At 27.8% G+C, this 21,219-nt stretch overlaps 1 protein-coding gene across 1 annotated transcript; it reads left to right on the top strand.

Moving 5' to 3' along the window:
• The first annotated feature begins 11,054 nt into the window (after positions 1-11,054).
• Positions 11,055-17,608, top strand: LOC112732377 (uncharacterized). Its single transcript, XM_025781084.3, has 14 exons — positions 11,055-11,369; positions 12,439-12,497; positions 12,744-12,861; positions 13,117-13,190; positions 13,328-13,396; positions 13,655-14,266; positions 14,526-15,061; positions 15,245-15,309; positions 15,571-15,650; positions 15,804-15,908; positions 16,155-16,294; positions 16,422-16,550; positions 16,783-16,935; positions 17,018-17,608. Exons 1-14 carry the CDS (start codon positions 11,168-11,170, stop codon positions 17,160-17,162), a joined length of 2,487 nt encoding a protein of 828 aa, XP_025636869.1. The 5' UTR covers positions 11,055-11,167; the 3' UTR covers positions 17,163-17,608.
• The last annotated feature ends 3,611 nt before the right edge of the window (positions 17,609-21,219 follow it).

Below are 21,219 nucleotides of genomic sequence, written 5' to 3'. Positions count from 1 at the left end.
AACTAATTTCTATTACTAATGAAAAATAATCCAAGTAACAACACCAAAATGAGGTGTAATAGTTTTTTTTTTTTTTTTTTTGTTTCCCACGGTATCCCCCAACCCGGCAGGTCAAGGACTAATCCGTCGCGGTACTGAGCTCCATTTAAGGGTTTGCCGCTGGCCAATGGGTTGCTGCATGCACAAGGCGAGATTCGAACTGGGTGTAATAGTTAGTATAAAGATGTATTAGAAATTTTAAGTCATTGATATGGATGAAGTTTTATGAAATAAATAAATAAAAATTATGAGAAGAGGTTAAAGGTAAATAAATTTTAGAAAAATACACCTCTAATAATGACTTATAAGCAATACAAAAAACTAAAGATATGAAATAATAATAATGTAAAATAAGTGTTAAAATCTTTATTAATGTAAAAAGTAAATGAAAGAGCTTTTCAAAACAGCAGAAATTTATACATTCTCTCCTGTTTTTCAATATAACACCAAAAATTGATTTTTTTTAATTCTCTTATTTTGTTTCTTTTTATCAAATAAAGAACAATAAAAAAAATTAGAGGATAGTAAAGCAAGTGAAAAAAATGTTCTCACAATGTCTAAAAAAAATCTAAATGAGTGAAGGAGAAAAGTAAGGAAATAAAATCCTTTTTATGGTATCATATTTTTTTATCTGAATTGATAACACATCTTTTTGTATTGACAATGACATATTCAAAATATTTTCATTTTTTTTAAATAGTGATAGGGTCAGTAGATTTTATAATTTATAGTTATTAATTAGTTATTATTATTAGTGTTTTTAATGGTGTGAGATTACATCTAATGGTATGAGATTACTCACTTTTTTTTGTTAATTAAGTACTGGTCAGATTTTAATAAAAGTGATGGCCCCTAAATTTTCTCTTTTTTAATAGTCACTAGATAAGATAATTTAAATAGTTCTGACACTATTTTAAATATTCTTTTTTATGGATATCTAAGAAAAAAAAAAGCTCATAACATATTAACGAAGAGACATCTAGTTTGATTTTTTTAATTAAATACTTTTTTCAATTTAAATTAAACCATTTATTTTTATCAATTTAATTTTTACTTAAAGATAATTTCGTCATTTTAGTCTAATATTCATATAAAAAAATTATTCTCCTTTTAACTGTACTTTGAGCATCATATGATTATTCACACATAATAAAATTACACTTTTGGTGAAAAATCAATCCTATAATTCAAACATATACATGAAATAAAGAGCAGGAGAGAGCTCACCATAGTTGATCTAGTTCTAAAACAATTTTGGCACAGAGAAAATAATAAATAGAGAAGCATCAAAGCTAACAAACTAAAGGATCACAATCACATAAATAATCTAATAAACTAAGAAGCTGAAAACATGTGTGCACTCAATTTAACAAATTTGGAGGCATCTACTTTAAGTTAATACCCTGGTACATATTATCTGCACTATCAACACATGTAAAACAGAATAAACAAAACTCAATAAATCATCAACAAAGGCTTAAGATAGATTATATCCTATCACAAGTATAACTCTGTTTTAATTGATGTATCAATAATGTTAGATCTACAAATTTATTAGTTAATATCATGCTCTGGTCTCACTTAAAAATAAAAGTGCTAAATGGCTATGATAATTTTTCATACCCTCCTTGATTATACTATTCTCAAAATGTGCTTATAATACAATATCCAAATTATCTAAGTTTTCCATAATAGAAGAGTAGTGAAAATATAATCACAAATGTTTCATACATTATAAAGGGGTTACTTTATTTAAATATTTAAAACAATTTGTTCTTTTGGACACCAGTTAGAAAAATCCTAAAAATAAAAAATTTTTGGAACTTGGTATTATTCTTTAAGATCTACATTTGGTGTTAAAATATATGAATAATTCACATTAAAAAAAAAAAAAAAACAGTTTTGAAGTTCAGGATAGGATGCTGCATAACACATTCTAATATATGCAGAATACATAAAGGGGTATGGTTTATTTCAAAGTATCCATCCATTAAAATTTTTGAAATTCTATTAAAAAATTGTCTCTATATATTTTGTTTGGTAAAAATATAGTTATAAATACCAACAAAAAAATGTAAAAGTCATTTTTATCCATCTTTCTCTTACATTAAACAACTCTTAACCTTCTTCCACCACTACTCTGCAAAGATCATCAACCCAAATCAAAATTCACAAATCTAAAAATATAACATCTAAATCATCAACTTAAATAAAAACTCAAATTAGATTTTTTTCTTAAAATAGGAAAAAAACATATAAAGAAGAGAGAGAGTTAAAACTTGTAAATTTGATATTCTTGTGAGGATAAAAGGGTTCTAAAAAATTTATACCTCTTAACCAAATTTGTGTCCTAACTTTTGGAATAGAAGAATTTTTTGTGTGTATTTGTCTCTATCTGTCCTTCAAAGCACTTTTATGTCTCTTTTTGTTCTTAATTTGCCTCTGTATTTCTGTTTTAAGACACAATTCAAAAGGAATCTAAAATTATACATGAGTCTAGAAGCCAAGATGAGGTTAGAAAAAATTTACATACCATAATAACAAATCTTTTAGATTTAAAAATTTCAATGACTAAGTTGATCCACATCCTAATAACTTGTTCCATTGTACATGAAGTCTCTGTTAACACTTCGTTATCTATCAACTAGTTAGTTAAGTTAGTTTAGTTGGTTGGAAGTAGTTAGAGTTAGTTAGTGACAGCTAGAGTTAGTTATTACTAGTAATAATGCTTTCTGTACAAGCAACCTCATGTATATTTATGAATCCGTGCTTGCAGAATCAATAACAATTTCATTCATGGTGCCATTTTCTCTCTTTTCTATTCTCACATTTCTTTTGAATACAAATTCATAGCTCTTGTAAACATAGCAATAAACTCTTGAGAATTTATATTTCAGATAGATTAATTTAAAAAAAATATTAATAAAGTTATATAAAATAACAAACGTAAATAAATTAATTTAAATTAAGATTTAGAGATTAATTTAAAAATAGTGTGTCTATCTATTATCTTAAAAAACTTTATTAATATTTTTTTAAAAAATTAATAAATCCAAAATATAAATCTTCATAAATTTATTTATCACTTTATTTTTATAAATATTTACAAAAAAAAGTTATATACAATATGAGTTAATATTTAAAATGGTCCCTGAAATTTGACTCCCAACGCGATTTAGCTCTTAAACTTTCAACTGACATAAATTGTACTCTGAACTCAATTTGGTTCTTCTGACGTTTTTCGTCACCAGAAATCTGACTTGGCAATTTTAAATGACACGTGGCACTATAACGGTTAGATGACATGGCCAAAATTTTCAAGACATCAATTTAACTCTCTTTAAACATAAAACCTAGCGCAACTCCAATTCTCCCAAATCGTAATAGTCTCACCAATCCTGAAGTATAATGCTAGATTCAAAGTGGCATCCCAAGATAATTCTAAATGATGAATTAGTGCAGACTCCCCTTCAAGCTGCACGCATGCACACACCAAAAAAAAAAAAGTTAAACAAGATACTTCCGCTTTTCATTGCTTTAATAAGACAACGAAATAAGATTGTCAAAATATACAATTATAATGGTAATTTTACATACTTTTGTGGCTTTTTCTGTAGTGTAACTTGCAGAGACAAGTTCACTTTACCTTTGTTGGTTTTTTCAAAATACTTTTATTAACATTTCCTGCATTACTCTGCTGTTGGCTCGGTTTCTTAATCTCCAATGGAACTTTGTTATCACTGGATTGAAAAGTTGTCCCTTTAGCCGAAATAGACCGCACCAAATCCAAACCATCCAATTCACTCAATGGCTTCCTTTCCTTAGAACTTTCAAATGGAACTTCCTCCACCTCAACGTGTTTTTCCTTCTTATAATACGATTTTTCAATATCAAAAAAAGTAGTATTAGGATTAGCTTTTCTTCCTATTATCTGAAACAACGAGTACCAGAATGAATATAATTCATCAATAAGCATATATACAGAGCAAAATCAATGAATATAATTTTTTATACAAATCGTTTTCTTCACCTAGTCATCATACAAACGAACTCTACTAGAATTATCTAAGTCTTGGCTGCGCTAAGTTTTATGTTCAAATTGTGAGGGGTTAAATTGATACCTTAAAAAATTTAGCCACATCATCTAATCGTTATAGTGTCACGTGTCATTTAAAATTGTCATGTCAACTTTTCGGTGACGAAAAACGTCAAAAAAGCCAAATTGAAGTACGAGTCAAAATTTTAAGGTATAATTTGAGTCAATTAAAAATTTAAAGACTAAATTACATCGAAATCAAATTTCAGGAACCATTTTGAATATTAACTCTATACAATATACATATATTCTATTAATTTAGTAAGAATTTTCAATCATCGTCAAATCCTCCTCTTTACCAAATAAAAAAACTCATGTAATAATACAAAGGAGCAGCCATAATGAGGTAACTTAATTAATTCTTAAACGAGTTAGATTCACTTTGTTGCTACATCTATGGGTCTATGTGGGGTCCACCAACGAGCAACAGCCAACGGGTAAAATAAAAAAAAAATATAGTTAACTTGTTAATTTTTTACAAAAAATATAAAAAAAATTACTTTTGATATATTTATGTAAATTTTATAAATAATTAAATTTTTAAAAACTTTTTTTTTTGAAAACTATATATAGTTGAATTTCATTAATAAAATTAACTCTCATTTTTTTCCATTGATATAAAAATAAAAGTTGTAAAAATCTCTTACGGTATATATGGAAAAATAAATCATACATATACATGATTTTTCTTTAATGTTTTTTAGATTATAAAATGTAAAGGATTCACTGATTCAGCACGACACTGTCTCGAGTTCTTTGGAATCTTAAGTAAAACCAGCTTTTGCTCATCGAATCTCCGCATTCAAGAGAATCTTTATCAGTTATCACCGTACATTTAAAAAAAAGTAGAAACTCAGGTGTAGTCGATTTTACGTGAAAGTTGATACTTGAGAACCGTTAAATAATTTAATTGATTTAACTAAATTTTTATCTAACAGTTCTCTGATATCAACTTCACATAAAATCGACTTCACCTAAATTTTTACCTTTATATATATATATATATATATATATATATATATATATATATATATATATATATACACACACCGGTCAATGAATTTTAGCTTAAATATATTTGTTTTTAATTCTGTCAAAATAAATATATTTTTTATGATTTTAATAAAAGTTTTAATATATGTTAAATAAATAATTTTTAATATATTTTATTATAAAATAATATTAAAAAATATTACTAAGACAAATTAATTATTTTACAGAAAAATATATAACTTTTAAAATATTAAAATTTTGTTAGAAATTAAAATATTCGATTTAAAATTTTTTGAAAATCAATTAAAATTAAATATGTGTGAGAGAGAAAAATTTTAATTTAATTATATAAAAAGCGATAAAATTTGGAAATATACTTCATCAAGGAATAATGCGTTAAAAGATGACACTATTAATTTTAAATATTTATTATTTTAAATTTTAGTATATTGAAAATGCTTTTTAAGTTAAAAAACGACAATTATGCTTACGTCACCATAAATTATCTTATCTCCTCATGGGAGTTTATAGGACGTAAACTAAGGTGAGTCATCCTATATAAATATCGATAGTCATAAATTAAAAAAAAAATAGTTAACATATATCTTAAATACATATTAAAATTTTTATTAGTAAAATTTTAAAAAAAATTATTTTAATAAATGTAAATGTATTAGAAGATTTAAATCTATATATTTTTACAAAAAATTTCAATTAATAATTTTAATATATATGTTTAAATGATATAATCTCTCTATATTCATTTAAAAAATCGTGAGTTCGAGTTTTTTCATTTTTAGTTAAAAAATTTTTTAATATATATTCTCAAAATAATTGTTAGTTAAACCCATTTTAAATTGATTTCAGCAGGAAATGGACCTACCCTACTGTTGTACATGAAATAAGTTAAATTAAAGTATGGTATCATAAGGAAGATGCTAGAGCCTACAATAAATAAGTGATAGTACCTGTGACTTGTGATGTGAGTGTGATGAACAACTTAATCATAAAGTAATGTGCAAAAGCCAAAGAGAAATTATTTTTTACAACTAACCTTTTATACATCATAATTCAACACTCACTTAATTATTACTGTTATAATAATATTTCTAATTTTCTTTCAACATTTAAGTTCCTATTTTATGCTTTTAAATTAAACAATTTAAACTAGAAGTATCTTAATGAAATGGGAAGTTATCGCAAATTTAAATATACTTTCGCTCATACATTTTTTTAATGATTTAATATAAATAATTTTTAATTAAAAAATCTAAAAATTCTAACATATTAAAAATAATAGATATATTATTTGATGAATTTTAGTAAATGACTATATTATGATAGTTATATTGACTATATAAGTATTTGTTAAAATTAAAATCATATTTTTTTTATATTTTAGTAATATTTTTTTAAGTAATACTTTTTGAAAAAATGTTGTATAATAATAAAAATATTATTTTAATTTTAACTACACGTTTAACAATACTATAATCATTCTGATAATTACTATAAATATAATCATACTAAAATGAGATTATTTTTTTATATAAAAAAAATATTGGTATTTTTGTTAGAAATGGAATTATTTGGTGTAATTACAGGTGGGTAGATTTTGTAGGTGAAAAGTTAATACGTAGGAGGCGTGTCGCAACATGTGAGGGACGTGTTGAATATTTTCATAATATTGTAATATACTTCAAATATCAATATTCAACCAAAATACCATTTTCACTTCCATATTAAAAATAATTTCAGCTAAAATGACCCATATTATTTTTTTGAATTGTACTACGTGTACATTAAAATCAGTCACCAAAATCAGCCACCAATATAAAATACATGTTAAAATATAAATACACATTAAAAATAAATTAAAGCACACATATTATTTTTCTATTTTTAATATATCTACCTATATTGTGGGCCACTCTATTATAATTTGTAGGAGTGATGTTACATCAGAATAAAAGATTTTAATTTAGAAGCTATGTCTGCAGTGTCTTTTATATGAATTCATGCATAAGATTGTTACTCTTGTTGGAGAGTACAATAGTTTTTCAGGCTTCAATTCAATCTATATATTCCCAGCCATGATTTCTGGCTTTTTTATATGAATTCTTGATGAGTGATGGTGATGGTGATGTTCATGATGAGGGTGGTGATGTGGTTTCGAGGAGTAATATTGAAAAAATAAAATATTTTAGCTAATAGTTAATTATAAAAAAAATAAAATGGTAAAGTTAATTTCATTTTAAATATTCGAAATAAAATAAATCTAATTAATATTAAAAATATTTTAACAAATATTAGGAACAAAAGTATACTTTTATCAATTTCAAAATCAACTAATTGCAAAGAAAAGTCTTCATCATGTATTTTTTAAATGCATTATTTAATGTATACTCTATTTATAATTACTTAACTTTATTTATAATACTTTACTTTAAAAAGTAAAAATTATAAATATGAAATACAAAAAGAAAAATATGAAATACATTAACACATATTAATATAGTTTAATAGGAATATAAAAATAAAACTTTATTATACACTTCTAATAAGTACAGCTCACTATTCACAAATATTGCATGATTAGAGTGTTATATTATTATTACCAATCACACAGGGTTCCTTTCAATTTCACACACTTTTTTTTTTCTTTTCTTTCCAAATTGAGAAACCCTTCCTTTTAAGGCACCAACATTTCTAGGTTTTAAATGACACCACTTACATTTTCCTTGCTTTCTAGTTAAGTTTTGTCTAAAGTCTAAACTATATGTATACTTTTTTTTAGATAATTCAATAAAAAATTTATAATTGTCTTTATATCAAAATTTTTTTATTATTATTAGATAATATATCATATGATTTAATTTTGATATATAATAAAAGTATTACTTTTATCCAAAATATAATTAAACAAATAAGTCATACTGTTAATATAATTTTTTTTATAAAAAATATTTTTAACATCTTTATTAAAATAGGCCTTATTTTTTTACCTTCTCCAAATTAATCAAAATGGAAGATATTTTGATCTCTTCGTTCAAGTATTTTGAGTTCGGTGTAAATATTATTTTCATACAAATATATATACCACTTGATTAATTATAAGAGTCTTGTGCAAGCTTGATATGGTTACGATATTTTGTAGATATTATATATATTGATTTTGATATGTATATAAAAAAAATTACTAAAAATTATAAAGATTTTGATGTATATAACAAATTACTACAAATTATAAAGTAATGTAAGAGTTTATTGCGTTTACAAAAGAAAACGACCCCTAATAAGGCTTGGCTTTTTTTTTTATTTTTTTGTTTCCATCACTTCCTTTGGCGAAATTATTCTTTCTTTTGTTTCTTAATATTCCAACTTTGTTATCAATTTTTTTTCCATATAAATTCTAGCACCATTTCTGACCCACACTAATAAGGAAAAAAAAAATACCGATAAAGAAAAAACAACAAGATAGATAAAGGGGAGGTTTTTTTTATTAGACGTCTAAGAAATATATTCTTAGCAACTTAGGTCATTTGAAGGGTTTTTTTTATTAGACCTTCAAAGAATTTGTTCTTGACAATTTAGATCAGAGGGATGAAAATTGAATCACTCAATTTTTTTTATGTAACAAGCGAAGCAAATCACTCACCTCACTTAATCATACAATAAAAACTTGAACTAAGAAAATTTTATTCATCAAAAGTTATTCCAAATTGTCTCGCCAAATGTGTTTAAATAGACCCCTAACAAACTAACTAAAAGATAAGATAACTAATTTAAATCAGATTTGATCTTATTGGATTAGATCAGATTTGATTTAAATTTTAACATTCTAAAGATATGATAACTAATTTAAATCAGATTTGATCTTAATTGATTAGATCAGATTTGATTTAAATTTAAAATTCCTAAAAATACTACTAAGCAAATTGGAAGTAAATCAAATCTTCCAACAAATTTTAACAACAAAATAAATTAAAATAAATTATTAAGAAATTCAATAATAATAATTTATGCTTCCCACATAATTTGAAAAATATTATTGGACTTCTTGCTATCCTGACTTAGCTCAATGAGCCATATAAGTTGTCGCCCTTTCAGCACTATTATTTTTGAGACGGACTCTTGATCTTCTTGATGTCCAAGACTGATATGATACAATTTTTCTATTATTCAAATCATTGAATATGATAAAATTATTATTCTGTCCCTTAACTCCAAAACGACGAAAATACCCTCTGAACACGTATTACACACAAAGTTCATACCTAAACACCTTGAATTGTCTCTGGACCATTGCATTGCCATTCAACTTTGCCTGCTTTTTTTTTGGTCAAAAGGCAACGATTATAATGATTAAAAATTAATAAATACATGCTTAATTAATCATTTAAATAAATTATACCAGGGGAAAATAAGTTAATTATGCTTTTTTATTTTTAGATATTAAAAATTATTTATCAATTAGCATGTGCTCACGGACTATCCATGACTGGTTATAATTCGAATTGGATTAATAAAAATATAAAATTGATCCAATCAATTCCAACTTATGTACCAAAAACAAATTCAATTTCAACTGAGTAGAAATATATGAAATTTATTATAATATATACTTTTACTTATAATAAATTAATTTATTCTATATTATACACATGTTATTATTCATGTATATATTTTTTTCATATATATCCATTACAACATTACATTATAACTCAGTAATTGCAACTACTACATTACAAAATCATTAAAACAAAGAAAATATCATTATTCACATTGTTAGCATAATCATAACTGATAAAAACGATAATGAGATATGTTTTGCCTATAAAATAATAAAAGATATAAAAAATAAAGATACAAACAAATATTTATTTTATTTATTTAGCTTTAATATTATTATTTCACGTATCAATTTAAGTATCGAAAGACTTTGTATAATTAAGAATTTACTTTTTTTTATTTTTCTACGATCGAAATATAATTCTTCTCATTTAAAAATAAAAAAAATTACTAAAAAAACAAATTGTATCTAAATTGTCTAAATTGACTTACACAATAATAAGATTCAATTTATATATTTTTTTAAGTTCGAAATAAGACTTGAACTTACAACTTCTAAATGAATATGTAGAGACTATGTCATTTGAGTTATAATTCGTTAGCTAATTTATATTTACTTTTATGTTATTTAACTATTTTACCTATACATATATACTATTATTTTAGATGAACTTTGTCTTATCTATACCACATTTGAGCTATACATTATTCAAATTAAATTGATTTTTAAAATAGAAGCACAAAAAGGTAATATATATATATATCTTTTTTGGTAGATTAACAACAAAAAAGAAAAGATAATAATACTATGAAATACAACCAATTTTCTCGTTTAATAAACAAAGATCTTATTATTTAAAAAGGTGTTTGTATTTTTTAAAAGCATAATTTTTTTATTTTACATCTAATAAATCTTATATTTATATCTTTTTAAAAGATAGAGGTGTTTTTAAAAAAAAATTTAAAATGAAACTTTTAAAATATGCCTTGTGCTTATTAAAGTAAAAAAATCTAATATAATTTTATACATTCATTAATATCTACATATAACTTTTAATATTAATATTTATTATAATATTTGTAATTTTTAAAAATTATTTTACTAAATATATTTATTATTTTCATTTATTAAAATCATTTTTAATTCAATTTATTCAATATAAATACTATAATATTTAAAAAATTATCTTTTAAAAATTATTTTTTATAAATTATTTTTAAAAAATAAAAATTTACCAAATTCAACTAGGTCAAAGTGGTTAATTTTAAAAAAATAAAAACTTTCCCTATTCAAATTAAGTCAAAGTCAACAAAGATTTTATTTTTAATCTAAGTTTGTTCACAAATTTCTAATACCCTTGTACCCTACTTATTTAATTGGTCTTTTAAACAATATTATTCAGCTTTCACACTTTCTGCAATTCCATGTTCTGACTTCTGAGAGAACCACCTCGGAATCACAAAAAAATGTCTTTCAATTCGATTCTGTGGTGTCATCCAAAACTGATTCTTCTCACTGCTTTGTTACTGTTTGCTTCTTCTCTCTGCACTTCTGTAAGTGAAGGTGAACTTGTTGGAACAACGGTTTCTGGTGGCAACTTCTTCACCGTTTCCAGCTTCAGCTACCCTGAGACGACTATCAAGCCCTTTGATTTGCGCTATATCCGAGGTTTATGAATCAATTGGCATTGACCCTTTTGTTCATATGCTATGAATTGTTATGTTTTTGTTACTCATGAAGCTTTTTGATGGGTCAAAATTGGTTTTTTGAACTATACTTTCACTTTGTGAAATAAAAAGCTTCTCTTTTATGCTATATGAATTTCTGTGGTGGTGGTGTTGTTTCTCCTTAAGAAGCATTGTTCCAGTGTGAATTTTGATGTGTCAAAATTGGATTTTTAACTATACTTTGATACTTTCGCTTTGTGTGACAAAAGTTTCTCTTTTATGCTATGAATTTCTATGTTGTTGTTGTTGTTGCTCATGAAGTGTTTGCTAGTGTAAATTATGATGGGTCAAAATTGGATTTTTGAAGTATACTTGAATTTGTGTGATAGTATTTTCTCTTTAAGTTCATCTTTTTTTTCTGTTGATGTTTTATAGTGGTATATAGTTCCTAGTCTTCAAATTGTTGTTGGTTTTGAACTCTGAGGAATTGGGTAGTTGTTTAATTATGCAATTTTCATGTTTGATCTTTCTATGACAAGGTTTAAGGTAAAGTTAACCTTTTGATCATATGAGTGTTTGTTTCTGTTCTTCTGTTAGTGACATTGAAGATAGATGAATTTTGATGCAATAGCCTATTATTGTGGGCCATTGAATGAATTTTTGCCTTGATGTTGATTGTTTGATATAGTTTGTATGTTGTTTTGATCATTGTGTGTCATTTTTGTTTTCTTTCTATACATTGTTTTTGATCATATGTATGTACATTGTATTTGTGATATTATTTTGTGATCATTGTGTGTATTTTTGTGCCTCTTTCTCTTTCCTACCTACCATTGCTTATTTATTCAAGAATCAAATGTATGTATGGATACTTGGATAGGTTTAAAACCACTGGCACTTCTTATCATGTTGTGTTTATATCTAACTTCTGTAACATTTTTGCTTTCTAATGTTTTAGTGATTCAATTTGGTATAAGATACTAAGCACTGTTAATTTGGAGGAATAAAATCTTTGTCAGACTTATCGATGATCTTACTGACTTGTCCCTTGATGGTTTCTTATGTTGCAGTTGATATACCGCCATCGTTTTCTGCCGTGTCCATAGCATTGAACTCAGATGTAGACCTTGTAAGTATATCTGTAACTTATTTATTTATTTTTTTAAATGTTTTACATAGGAGCACCTTAGAACACTAGCATTGGTATTCAGTATTGGTGGATCTTGCTGGGGAGCCATTTCTTTTAGATTAAATTAATGTCATTTGCTTCTATTTTGACATTGATTTTAGTCTTATTCTGCCTCATATGGCATGATCCGGAGATGCTAATGGTTTAGTTCTGATGAAACTCAGATGTTCTTAATTATTGTTTCAGGATCTTTCAAGGGTCGATCGAATTCCAAAAAGCTCACTGCCAATAATATGTTTCAGAGATGGCAGCCCTCCTCTGCCGGATGCCTTAAACACAACTCTGAAAGATTCAGTTGTCTCAGGTAGAAGCCCATATCGAAACATATTCTAATAAATCTGTTTTCTAAGGTTAAAGTTTGAGTATATAAGTTCTATCTAAAATTTGTTTGAGGGATGTTTTTCAAATTGTTAGAAGATTTTCTATCCTACAATACGATCAACAGCAATTGTTCTTGTTCTCCGTATTCTTGACCACGAAAAAGGATCAAGTACTCTTTCTACCTGTAAAATAATTAGTTCCACGTTATAATTACTTCTTGTTTTTGTTGTTTCTTCAGGAATAAATGATCTTGATGTGGAGCAGTGCTTTCCTATGCAGAAGAATATCACTATGAGATTGACAAATGAACAGGTATTTTCATTCATTTCTTTATTCTCTTATGTTGGTATTATACCTTCAAGGTCGGTGTTTTCTTTCCTGCATCCTATAAAGCTCACAAGTGATTTTACTTATTGATGTATAGACCGTAAACACGAATTATTGTTTAGATATCTGCAGGCGCTTGGTACATTGGTCTATTCAATGGCATTGGAGCGACAAGAACACAATCAAAGATGGTACAGTTTATTATTCAAATATTACTTTTATCATGAAGAACTCTGAATATTTCGAGTATACCTTGTTACTTGCTGCCATATTTCTTTTCCTTTCGGTTCTGCCTTGTTGAGTTGAATTTAGTTGTCATCTTTAGTCAAATAAGAATTATGTCAATACGTACTTCCTAACTTCTCTATGCTTGACTCATTCTATTACTATCAAAGTACCAATCCACTAGCTGCATATGTATGAATAATATTACTTCTTTGTCTTTGCAGATTAACCGAGGCTCATCATACTCCTTCATTGCTAATATAAGTGTGGAAGCATGCACGAATTCAATGATGAAGGGGGTGTTCTGTAATAGTACAGTCTATCCACTTTCATGCACATCGTCCAATGTCTTTAAATATTATGATTTGGATGCTACAGAGGTGAAGAAGCCGATGATGGAAAATGCTCTGACCTGCAAAAATAACTTCGAAACTTCGTGTGTTCAGGAAGGCGTACCACAGTTCTATTCCTTGGATATAACAAATATGGCAGAAGAATTGACCATTACAGCAGCAAATATCAGATTCAACTCTACATCTTCAAATAGCACTTCTAGTGCAGATGATTTTAAGTTAATGTGTTATGCTCGCCATGGTGCAATTCCTTCAGAGACTTCGCATGATTATTCCAGTGATTTGAGTAAATCCCCTCTTGTTATTCGTGCTCCACAGATTGGTCGTCTATACATTAGTATATTACCGGTTAATCTGGCAAAAACATTAGATGGAACTCAGGATGGCAATGCCAGAGTTTGCTATTCAATGGAAACACAAGTGGTTCAGTGCCCTCTTGGTAAAGCTGGACCGAATTGCACAATGGATAGCTACACACTTCAGGTAGTATTAATTGCAAGATGTTACTCTTTGATATAATTCCTTTTTTGTTGTCCCTTAAAGTATTTCTTTTTCTTTTTTCCAAGAAATTAAAGATTAATTCCAAATCATGTCAGAAGAATACCATGAAGCTAAACAGTTGAAGTTTTTCAAATATTTAATTCAAGAACATCTTGCAACAGAATCAGTTCTATATCTTAATGCTTGAATGTATTTTCTTGCGTGAATAGTTTATTGAAAAAATAATATTGGTTGTCTGCAGACAGTCCTAAGTAGAATTCCAATGCCGTTCGAATCATATTATTTACCAGTTGGTGAGGTAGAAATGGCAGAGTCGGCAAATTTTCCTCTTGAGCCACTTTCAAACAACACAATGAACCAAGGAGGAACTGATAACATTTGGACTTACTTTATTTTGGACATTCCTCGTGGTGCAGCCGGACGAAATATTCATGTACGGCTATCCTCAGATGTGAAGATTAATTATGAATTTTATGCTCGATTTGGTGGATTACCTTCTCTTGAGAGTTGGGACTATTATTATGCTAACAAGACAAGGAAGAGCGATGAATCGGCGTTTTTCATGCTATATAGTTCAAAAGATGACAATGTTGATTTTTACATTATTTATGCTAGAGAAGGAACATGGGGTTTTGGTTTAAGACATCTTAATGCAAGTGGCAATTCTTTGAAAGCACAAACTGCCATGTCTATTTCACTTGAAGGATGCCCGAAACATTGCTCTTCTCATGGTGATTGTAGATATTCTTTTGATGCTAGCGGATTGACATCATATAGGTATATGTTAAACCCTTTCTGTTTATCTAATTTATCATCCCTATTTACCTCTCATTTGTTTTGCTAAATTTTGTGTAAAGAATCAGATGCTAAGTTTCATAGTTTATTGGATTGAGTGTTTTGTTCTGGTTTCCAATTTCCTTGATATTTTTCTTACAAATTGTTTTTACTTCTTGTCCTCAGCTTCTGCTCTTGTGATCGGAACCACGGGGGCTTTGACTGTAGCGTTGAAATTGTATCGCATAAAGGTAAATCATTCTAAGTGGTGCTTCTTGTAAGTGTATTAGTTCAAACCATGAATGTTTATTTAACATATTATGTAAATGTATTTTTTATTCGTTGAGTAGTTTAGTTTGGAAACTTCATTCCAAATATATTAATCTAAAGCTTGAGAATGTTTTTCTTGCTTGTTTCCAATTCAGTTTGTTAAATATAAATTTCCTGTTGAGTTTCAATTCAGTTTTTTATATACTTTTGTTCTTAAAACTTAGTTACTAAAATTTTTGCAGGGCACATAGTGCAATCGATTTTTCTCATTGCATCGAATGCAGCAGCAATGCTTCCTGCCTATTGGGCCCTTCGGCAGAAGGTGGTTCTTTATTCTTTACTTTGTTTAAACTAACGGACACACAGCTTTGATTCGCCGTTAGTACTCGTATTGTTGAATGAGAGAGCATTTCATCTAAATTTTCGACGAATAAAGTGACTTATTGTATGGACGATGATGGGACCCTTTATGCAGGCATACGCAGAATGGATTTTGTTCACTTCGAGTGGAATTTCGAGTGCGATTTATCATGCATGTGATGTAGGCACTTGGTGTCCCTTGACCTATAATGTTCTTCAGGTTACTGCTCTGCCTTCATTCTCTCTTTTCCTCATTTTCTTAAATTTTAGTTTTGTTTTCAAACCATGAAAGCAAAAGATGTTATTAGATTGGATTGACAAACATAACATTTAAGTGTCCTGTGTAATCGCTTCGAGCTTCAATAATCTTATACAATCTGACATCTGAGTTAGGATTTGTGTTCCTAATTGGATGAATTATGCTGTCCGAGCTTAATTTTCGCTGTTTTAAACGTTATTATTTCAGTTCATGGACTTTTGGCTTTCTTTCATGGCCGTGGTTAGCACTTTCGTGTACTTAGCCTCGATCAATGAAACACATAAGAGGGCAATCCACACAGCTGTTGCTATCTTTACTGCACTCATGGCTGCAACCAAGGCGACCAGGTACTCTCAATGTTGACGAAAACAACTTCGACTTTGACGCTGGCATGCATTTGCTGATCGAAACTTTTTAGCTCTTTTTAGTTTGTTCATGTTTATCTTACATTGATCGTGATTTCGATTGCGACAGATCTTCGAATATTGTTCTTGTGTTTGTGCTCGGAGCTATTGGTCTTCTAATTGGCTGGTTGATAGAGGTCTCATCAAAGTATAGGTCCCTTTCATTTTCATTCAGATTCTCACCAAGTTTCCCTCAAAGGTGAGTACAAAACTACAAATACAAATACTAGTATTGAGTATAATACGATACGATACGATTCATAAGTACAGCCATTCTATGAAAATTTCTCACAAGGTTAAAATGTTTGAAGTAGCAGTAATTAATGCAGATATTCACGAGTAAAAACGAAGTATTTGTGTTTCGTAGATGGTAGATTTGTCTATTTGCATAATCGTTATTGAAAAACTGTAACAGTGAGGTTCTGTTGCAGCTTGTTAACTATAAAGGATTGGCTCTATAAGCTTGTCATGTCGCTTTGGAGGCGGTTCCATTGGGGTTTCGCATTGGCCGGTTTCATCGCGTTAGCCATGGCAGCAACAAGCTGGGTGCTTGAAACCAGTTCAACCTACTGGATATGGCATAGGTACTTATTTTCGACCTTCTTTTCGTCGTTGTTTCTCCGCCCTTCGCCAACTAACATTCGCGCTTTCAAACCGTTTTTGCAGCTTTTGGCATGTCACAATATACACATCATCTTTCTTCTTTCTTTGCTCAAAAGCAAGTAATGTGGATGCAGAGGAGGATCAGCTACCTACGACGGAAAACTATGCGCTGGCTCGCCGGGACTCGTTTTCGAGAAGCGAGTCTTAAAATTTTGGTTGACACAAACATGATAGGGGAATTGGAATCAGAAATCAAAACTGAAGTGAACATTGAGGCAAAAAATGAGAGCAAGTTATCAACAACAGGTCATAGCCTCTTGTAAATTCTTTACCTCACAACAAAGTTTTGAGTTTGTCATGAGATTAAATCTTAGGATTTAAAATTCATGTATTATTGGAAAAATTGTATAGAGAACTAATCTTAGATATATATTTTTTTAGTTTTGATTTTTACCCCTCATATGACACTTACCATTAGGAATTTAGAATTTTTATATATATTTTTTCATAGCAGTAAATATTTGAGGCTTAAGGCATGAGTTTGTATAGTGAAATATTCCATTTTCATATTGGAAGATACTTCTATTTAACATTTATGCTTAAGCATTCTCAATGAAAAACTCTAAGACAAACCAAATGTTGGGTCTTAAAATATACACTATGCTTCTATTACATTATTAGATTGTTTACTTTGATTTCTAGCATTGACTTGTATTATTTTTAACCAATCCATTATGAAAGGAGTTAAATTTTATATAAATAGGAGTTCATTTTTATAACCATTATTGATTGAGTAGATAATAATATAATATACAAAATACTGAATTAATGATAATAAATCCTATTCTTTGAAAGTTGTTGGATGGTACTTAAGTATCAAAGTAGGTATGCTTAAAGTAACACGACCAAGTTGATAGAGACTTGTTTTCTTGTCCTATAAAAAATTAAAAATAGAGTACAAGCATGGCATTGAGAAGAATTTTAATATGCTTTTTATATACTAGTTTTCATTGGTATTTAGGGGTGAGCACGGATAGCGGGTACCCGATTACCTGTCCGAACCGAACCGAACCGAACTAATTAAATTGGTACTAAAACCAACGGGTAATTGGGTCCAACCCAAACCAAACTGATGACTTTTGTTAGTGATTGGTTCGGGTATCGGTTTTAGGGGTACGGAACTCGAACCAACCCGCAAACTTGATCATATATTAATTAAATAAAAAAATTAAAAAATATATATGACTTTTCTATTAGATAATGATTATTCATTGTTAATATTTTTGGATTTTAATGAGTTTAGTTTTTAATGTATTTGGTGTTTAACATGCTTGGATTATTTTTATTGATGTTACATGTTTATTGTACTTGTTGAATTTTTAAGATGAAAATTTGATTTTTTTTTTATAAATGTCAATGTCATCGAGTACCGAATTATCCGAATCGAACCAATCCGTTTTTAATCGGTTTGGTTAATCAGTTTGGTTTTGTTCGGATACATATACAAAAAAAACACAAATTCAAACCAAACCAAACCAATTACATTTTGATCGGTTCGCTTCTAATTTTATCATAAATCCGAACCAAACCGACCCGTGCTCACACCTATTGGTATTGTTACATAATTTAAGGGCAATTAAAAAGTGTTAGGAGAATAATATCTTTTTATCAATATTAATTAATATTTTGAGTTAACACTTTATTTTTAAACTAGGATTTACAATTTATAATTTAGTATAAAAATATTTTTGTTAACCAATTGTTAACAAAGATAAATTTTTATTAGTCATGTAGTACTTCTCTATTACTTATTATCTAAGAACTTTACAAAATTTAATTTTAACTATATTCTTCTTTTTTTCTTTTTATCTTTCCACATATGCTTATTAATAATCCATGTTTAAGACCTGTGGTTGTAATTTCTCTCAACAAAAATATTTTTTATTCTAAGAATTTGAACTGAATAATTGAGAAAAGATGAATTTGTTTATCACTTGACCAATTTTAGCTAGCCATTTTATCTTTATTTTATTTTGTTTTATTTTTTGAGAGATAAGATATGTTGAAATGACACTAATGAGTAATGACCTAACATTGAATGAAGCTTTTATCCAACTAATGAAGCATATTTTAAGAACATAATAATAAAAATATTTTGAATTCTTAGTTTATTCAATGTATTAAAATTTTTAGTAAATTATTTCTTTTTATAATATTCTTAAGATGTGTTCCTAGGACATATGTTAGAAAGATCCAATAATTAATTAGTAAAAGTTAGGATTAACTAAATTGAACTGAATAATTAACTAACAATAACCCTATTAAGACTTAGCAAAACCAACAAGGTTCAACACTAAGTTGAATGAGATTTATTTTAAAATTTAGAGTTGGAACTTGGAAGTACAAGTTGCTTAGCAATGTTTCTTTCTTTATATCATTAATGAATAAGAGAGGGTGATATAAATGAAAAACATGATAGATTGATAGCGTTCATTTTCTGCCACACAAATACAATAGAAATGTGATAATACAACCATGTTAGTCAATGCACCATGTACTTGGTGTTGGTACGAGCAAGTGGCCAATTTGTTTCTGAAGAATATAAATGCCATTAATGTAACCCATTATTTATTTCTTCCTTGATCCCATAGAAGATCAAGGAATTCATGGGTAAGTGGTAAGTGTGTATTTGGTTTGCGTTTTTATTTTTTTATTTTTTATTTTTATTTTTAATTTTTTTTTTGGATTTTGTGATGAAAAAAATAAAAAAGGTGAAAACAAAAAATGCCAAATTCAAAAAATAGAAAATATTAAAAATAAAAACGCAAACCAAAAGTATCTTAAGATCATGTACTGATGTTAGTTTTGTTTGTATTTTTATTATTGTTGATTAGTATTTTTTATATTTTATGAATAAAAAGGAAAAAACAATAAAAATAAATAATTTCTTTTATTTTTTATAAAATTAAAAACACTATAATAAAATAGAAATAAAATAAACGATTAATCTCTTGTAAAGATCAAGATATAGGTTAATGAAATGCTTCATTTTATGAAACTGTGAAAATAATAATTCTCACAATTTCTTGTTAATATACTCCATTATATTAGGATAGAAAATTAAAGGAAGAATGATAGTACAACCAACACTTAACTAAGACAAAGTGTTTGGAACTTGTTCTCTTCAGACAAGAAAATCTCGCATGAGAATCTTAAATGATGAAAAAAAAATGTTAGAAGAGTTCTATTTGACTTAGATATAACTATTTCCTATTTCTTTTATCTATCACTTTAAAATGATAAATTCGTTCAATCAATATTTATATATAAATTACATTGAAATATATTAGAGAAATAAAAATATATTAGAAAAATATTAGGGGCTAACTACTGCTAACATCTTTTATTAATATTAACCAATATTTTTTGTTCAAGTTTTATTTGAAGGCGTTTATTCAACTAATTCGTTTATTCAAGTTTTGCGGGAAGAGAATTTGAATGAGGAGCTTCTGTGATTCAAGTTTACCAAGGAGGTATGGAAAGGTCTAGTTCCGCCTCGTGTGGAGCTGTTTGCATGGTTTGTTTTGGTAGGCCAGGTCAACACAAAGGACAGACTAAGTAGACTGAGAATCCTACAACAAAATGATGTGATGTGCGTGCTGTGCAAGAAAGATGTTGAAAATATACAACATTTGTTTATTACATGTGAGTTCTCTTGGCAAGTGTGGTGTGTTTGGACAAACATGGATTGTCCCTGATACGTTGAAGGAGCACTTTGAAAGTTGGAGATCCGTGCCAATGAAAAAAGAGAGGCCCAAGAATTGGCTAGTTGGGTTCTTCTTAGTTATATGGATTATCTAGTTACGCAGGAACGATGCCATATTTTAGAGTAAGACAACAAGAATTAGTGACTGTGTGGAGCAATCATTCTCATGTGCTAATGAATGGTGTTGTAAATAACTCATGTTGTTGATGGCTATATCAGAGATGACATATGAGTTATTATGTTTGTTGTCGTTTCTGTAACTGACTACAATGTTCCACTTTAGTGTTGAGCTCTTACTTTAAAATTTAATTTATAATATCAGAATTAGCTAAATATTAATAAAAAATAATAAATTTTATTTATCATGTAGTATTGCTCATTGATATAAAGATCTATTTAATATTCGCAATGACAAATAAAAGGAACTTAGAAGAATTACAATAGACATATTTAATTGTAAATGGAATTATATCCTATGTGAAAATGCAACAATCAAATC

This window comes from Arachis hypogaea, chromosome 2, assembly GCF_003086295.3.
Source record: "Arachis hypogaea cultivar Tifrunner chromosome 2, arahy.Tifrunner.gnm2.J5K5, whole genome shotgun sequence".
Classification (NCBI taxonomy): Eukaryota; Viridiplantae; Streptophyta; class Magnoliopsida; order Fabales; family Fabaceae; genus Arachis; species Arachis hypogaea.
This window is presented reverse-complemented; position numbering and strand designations above follow the sequence as displayed.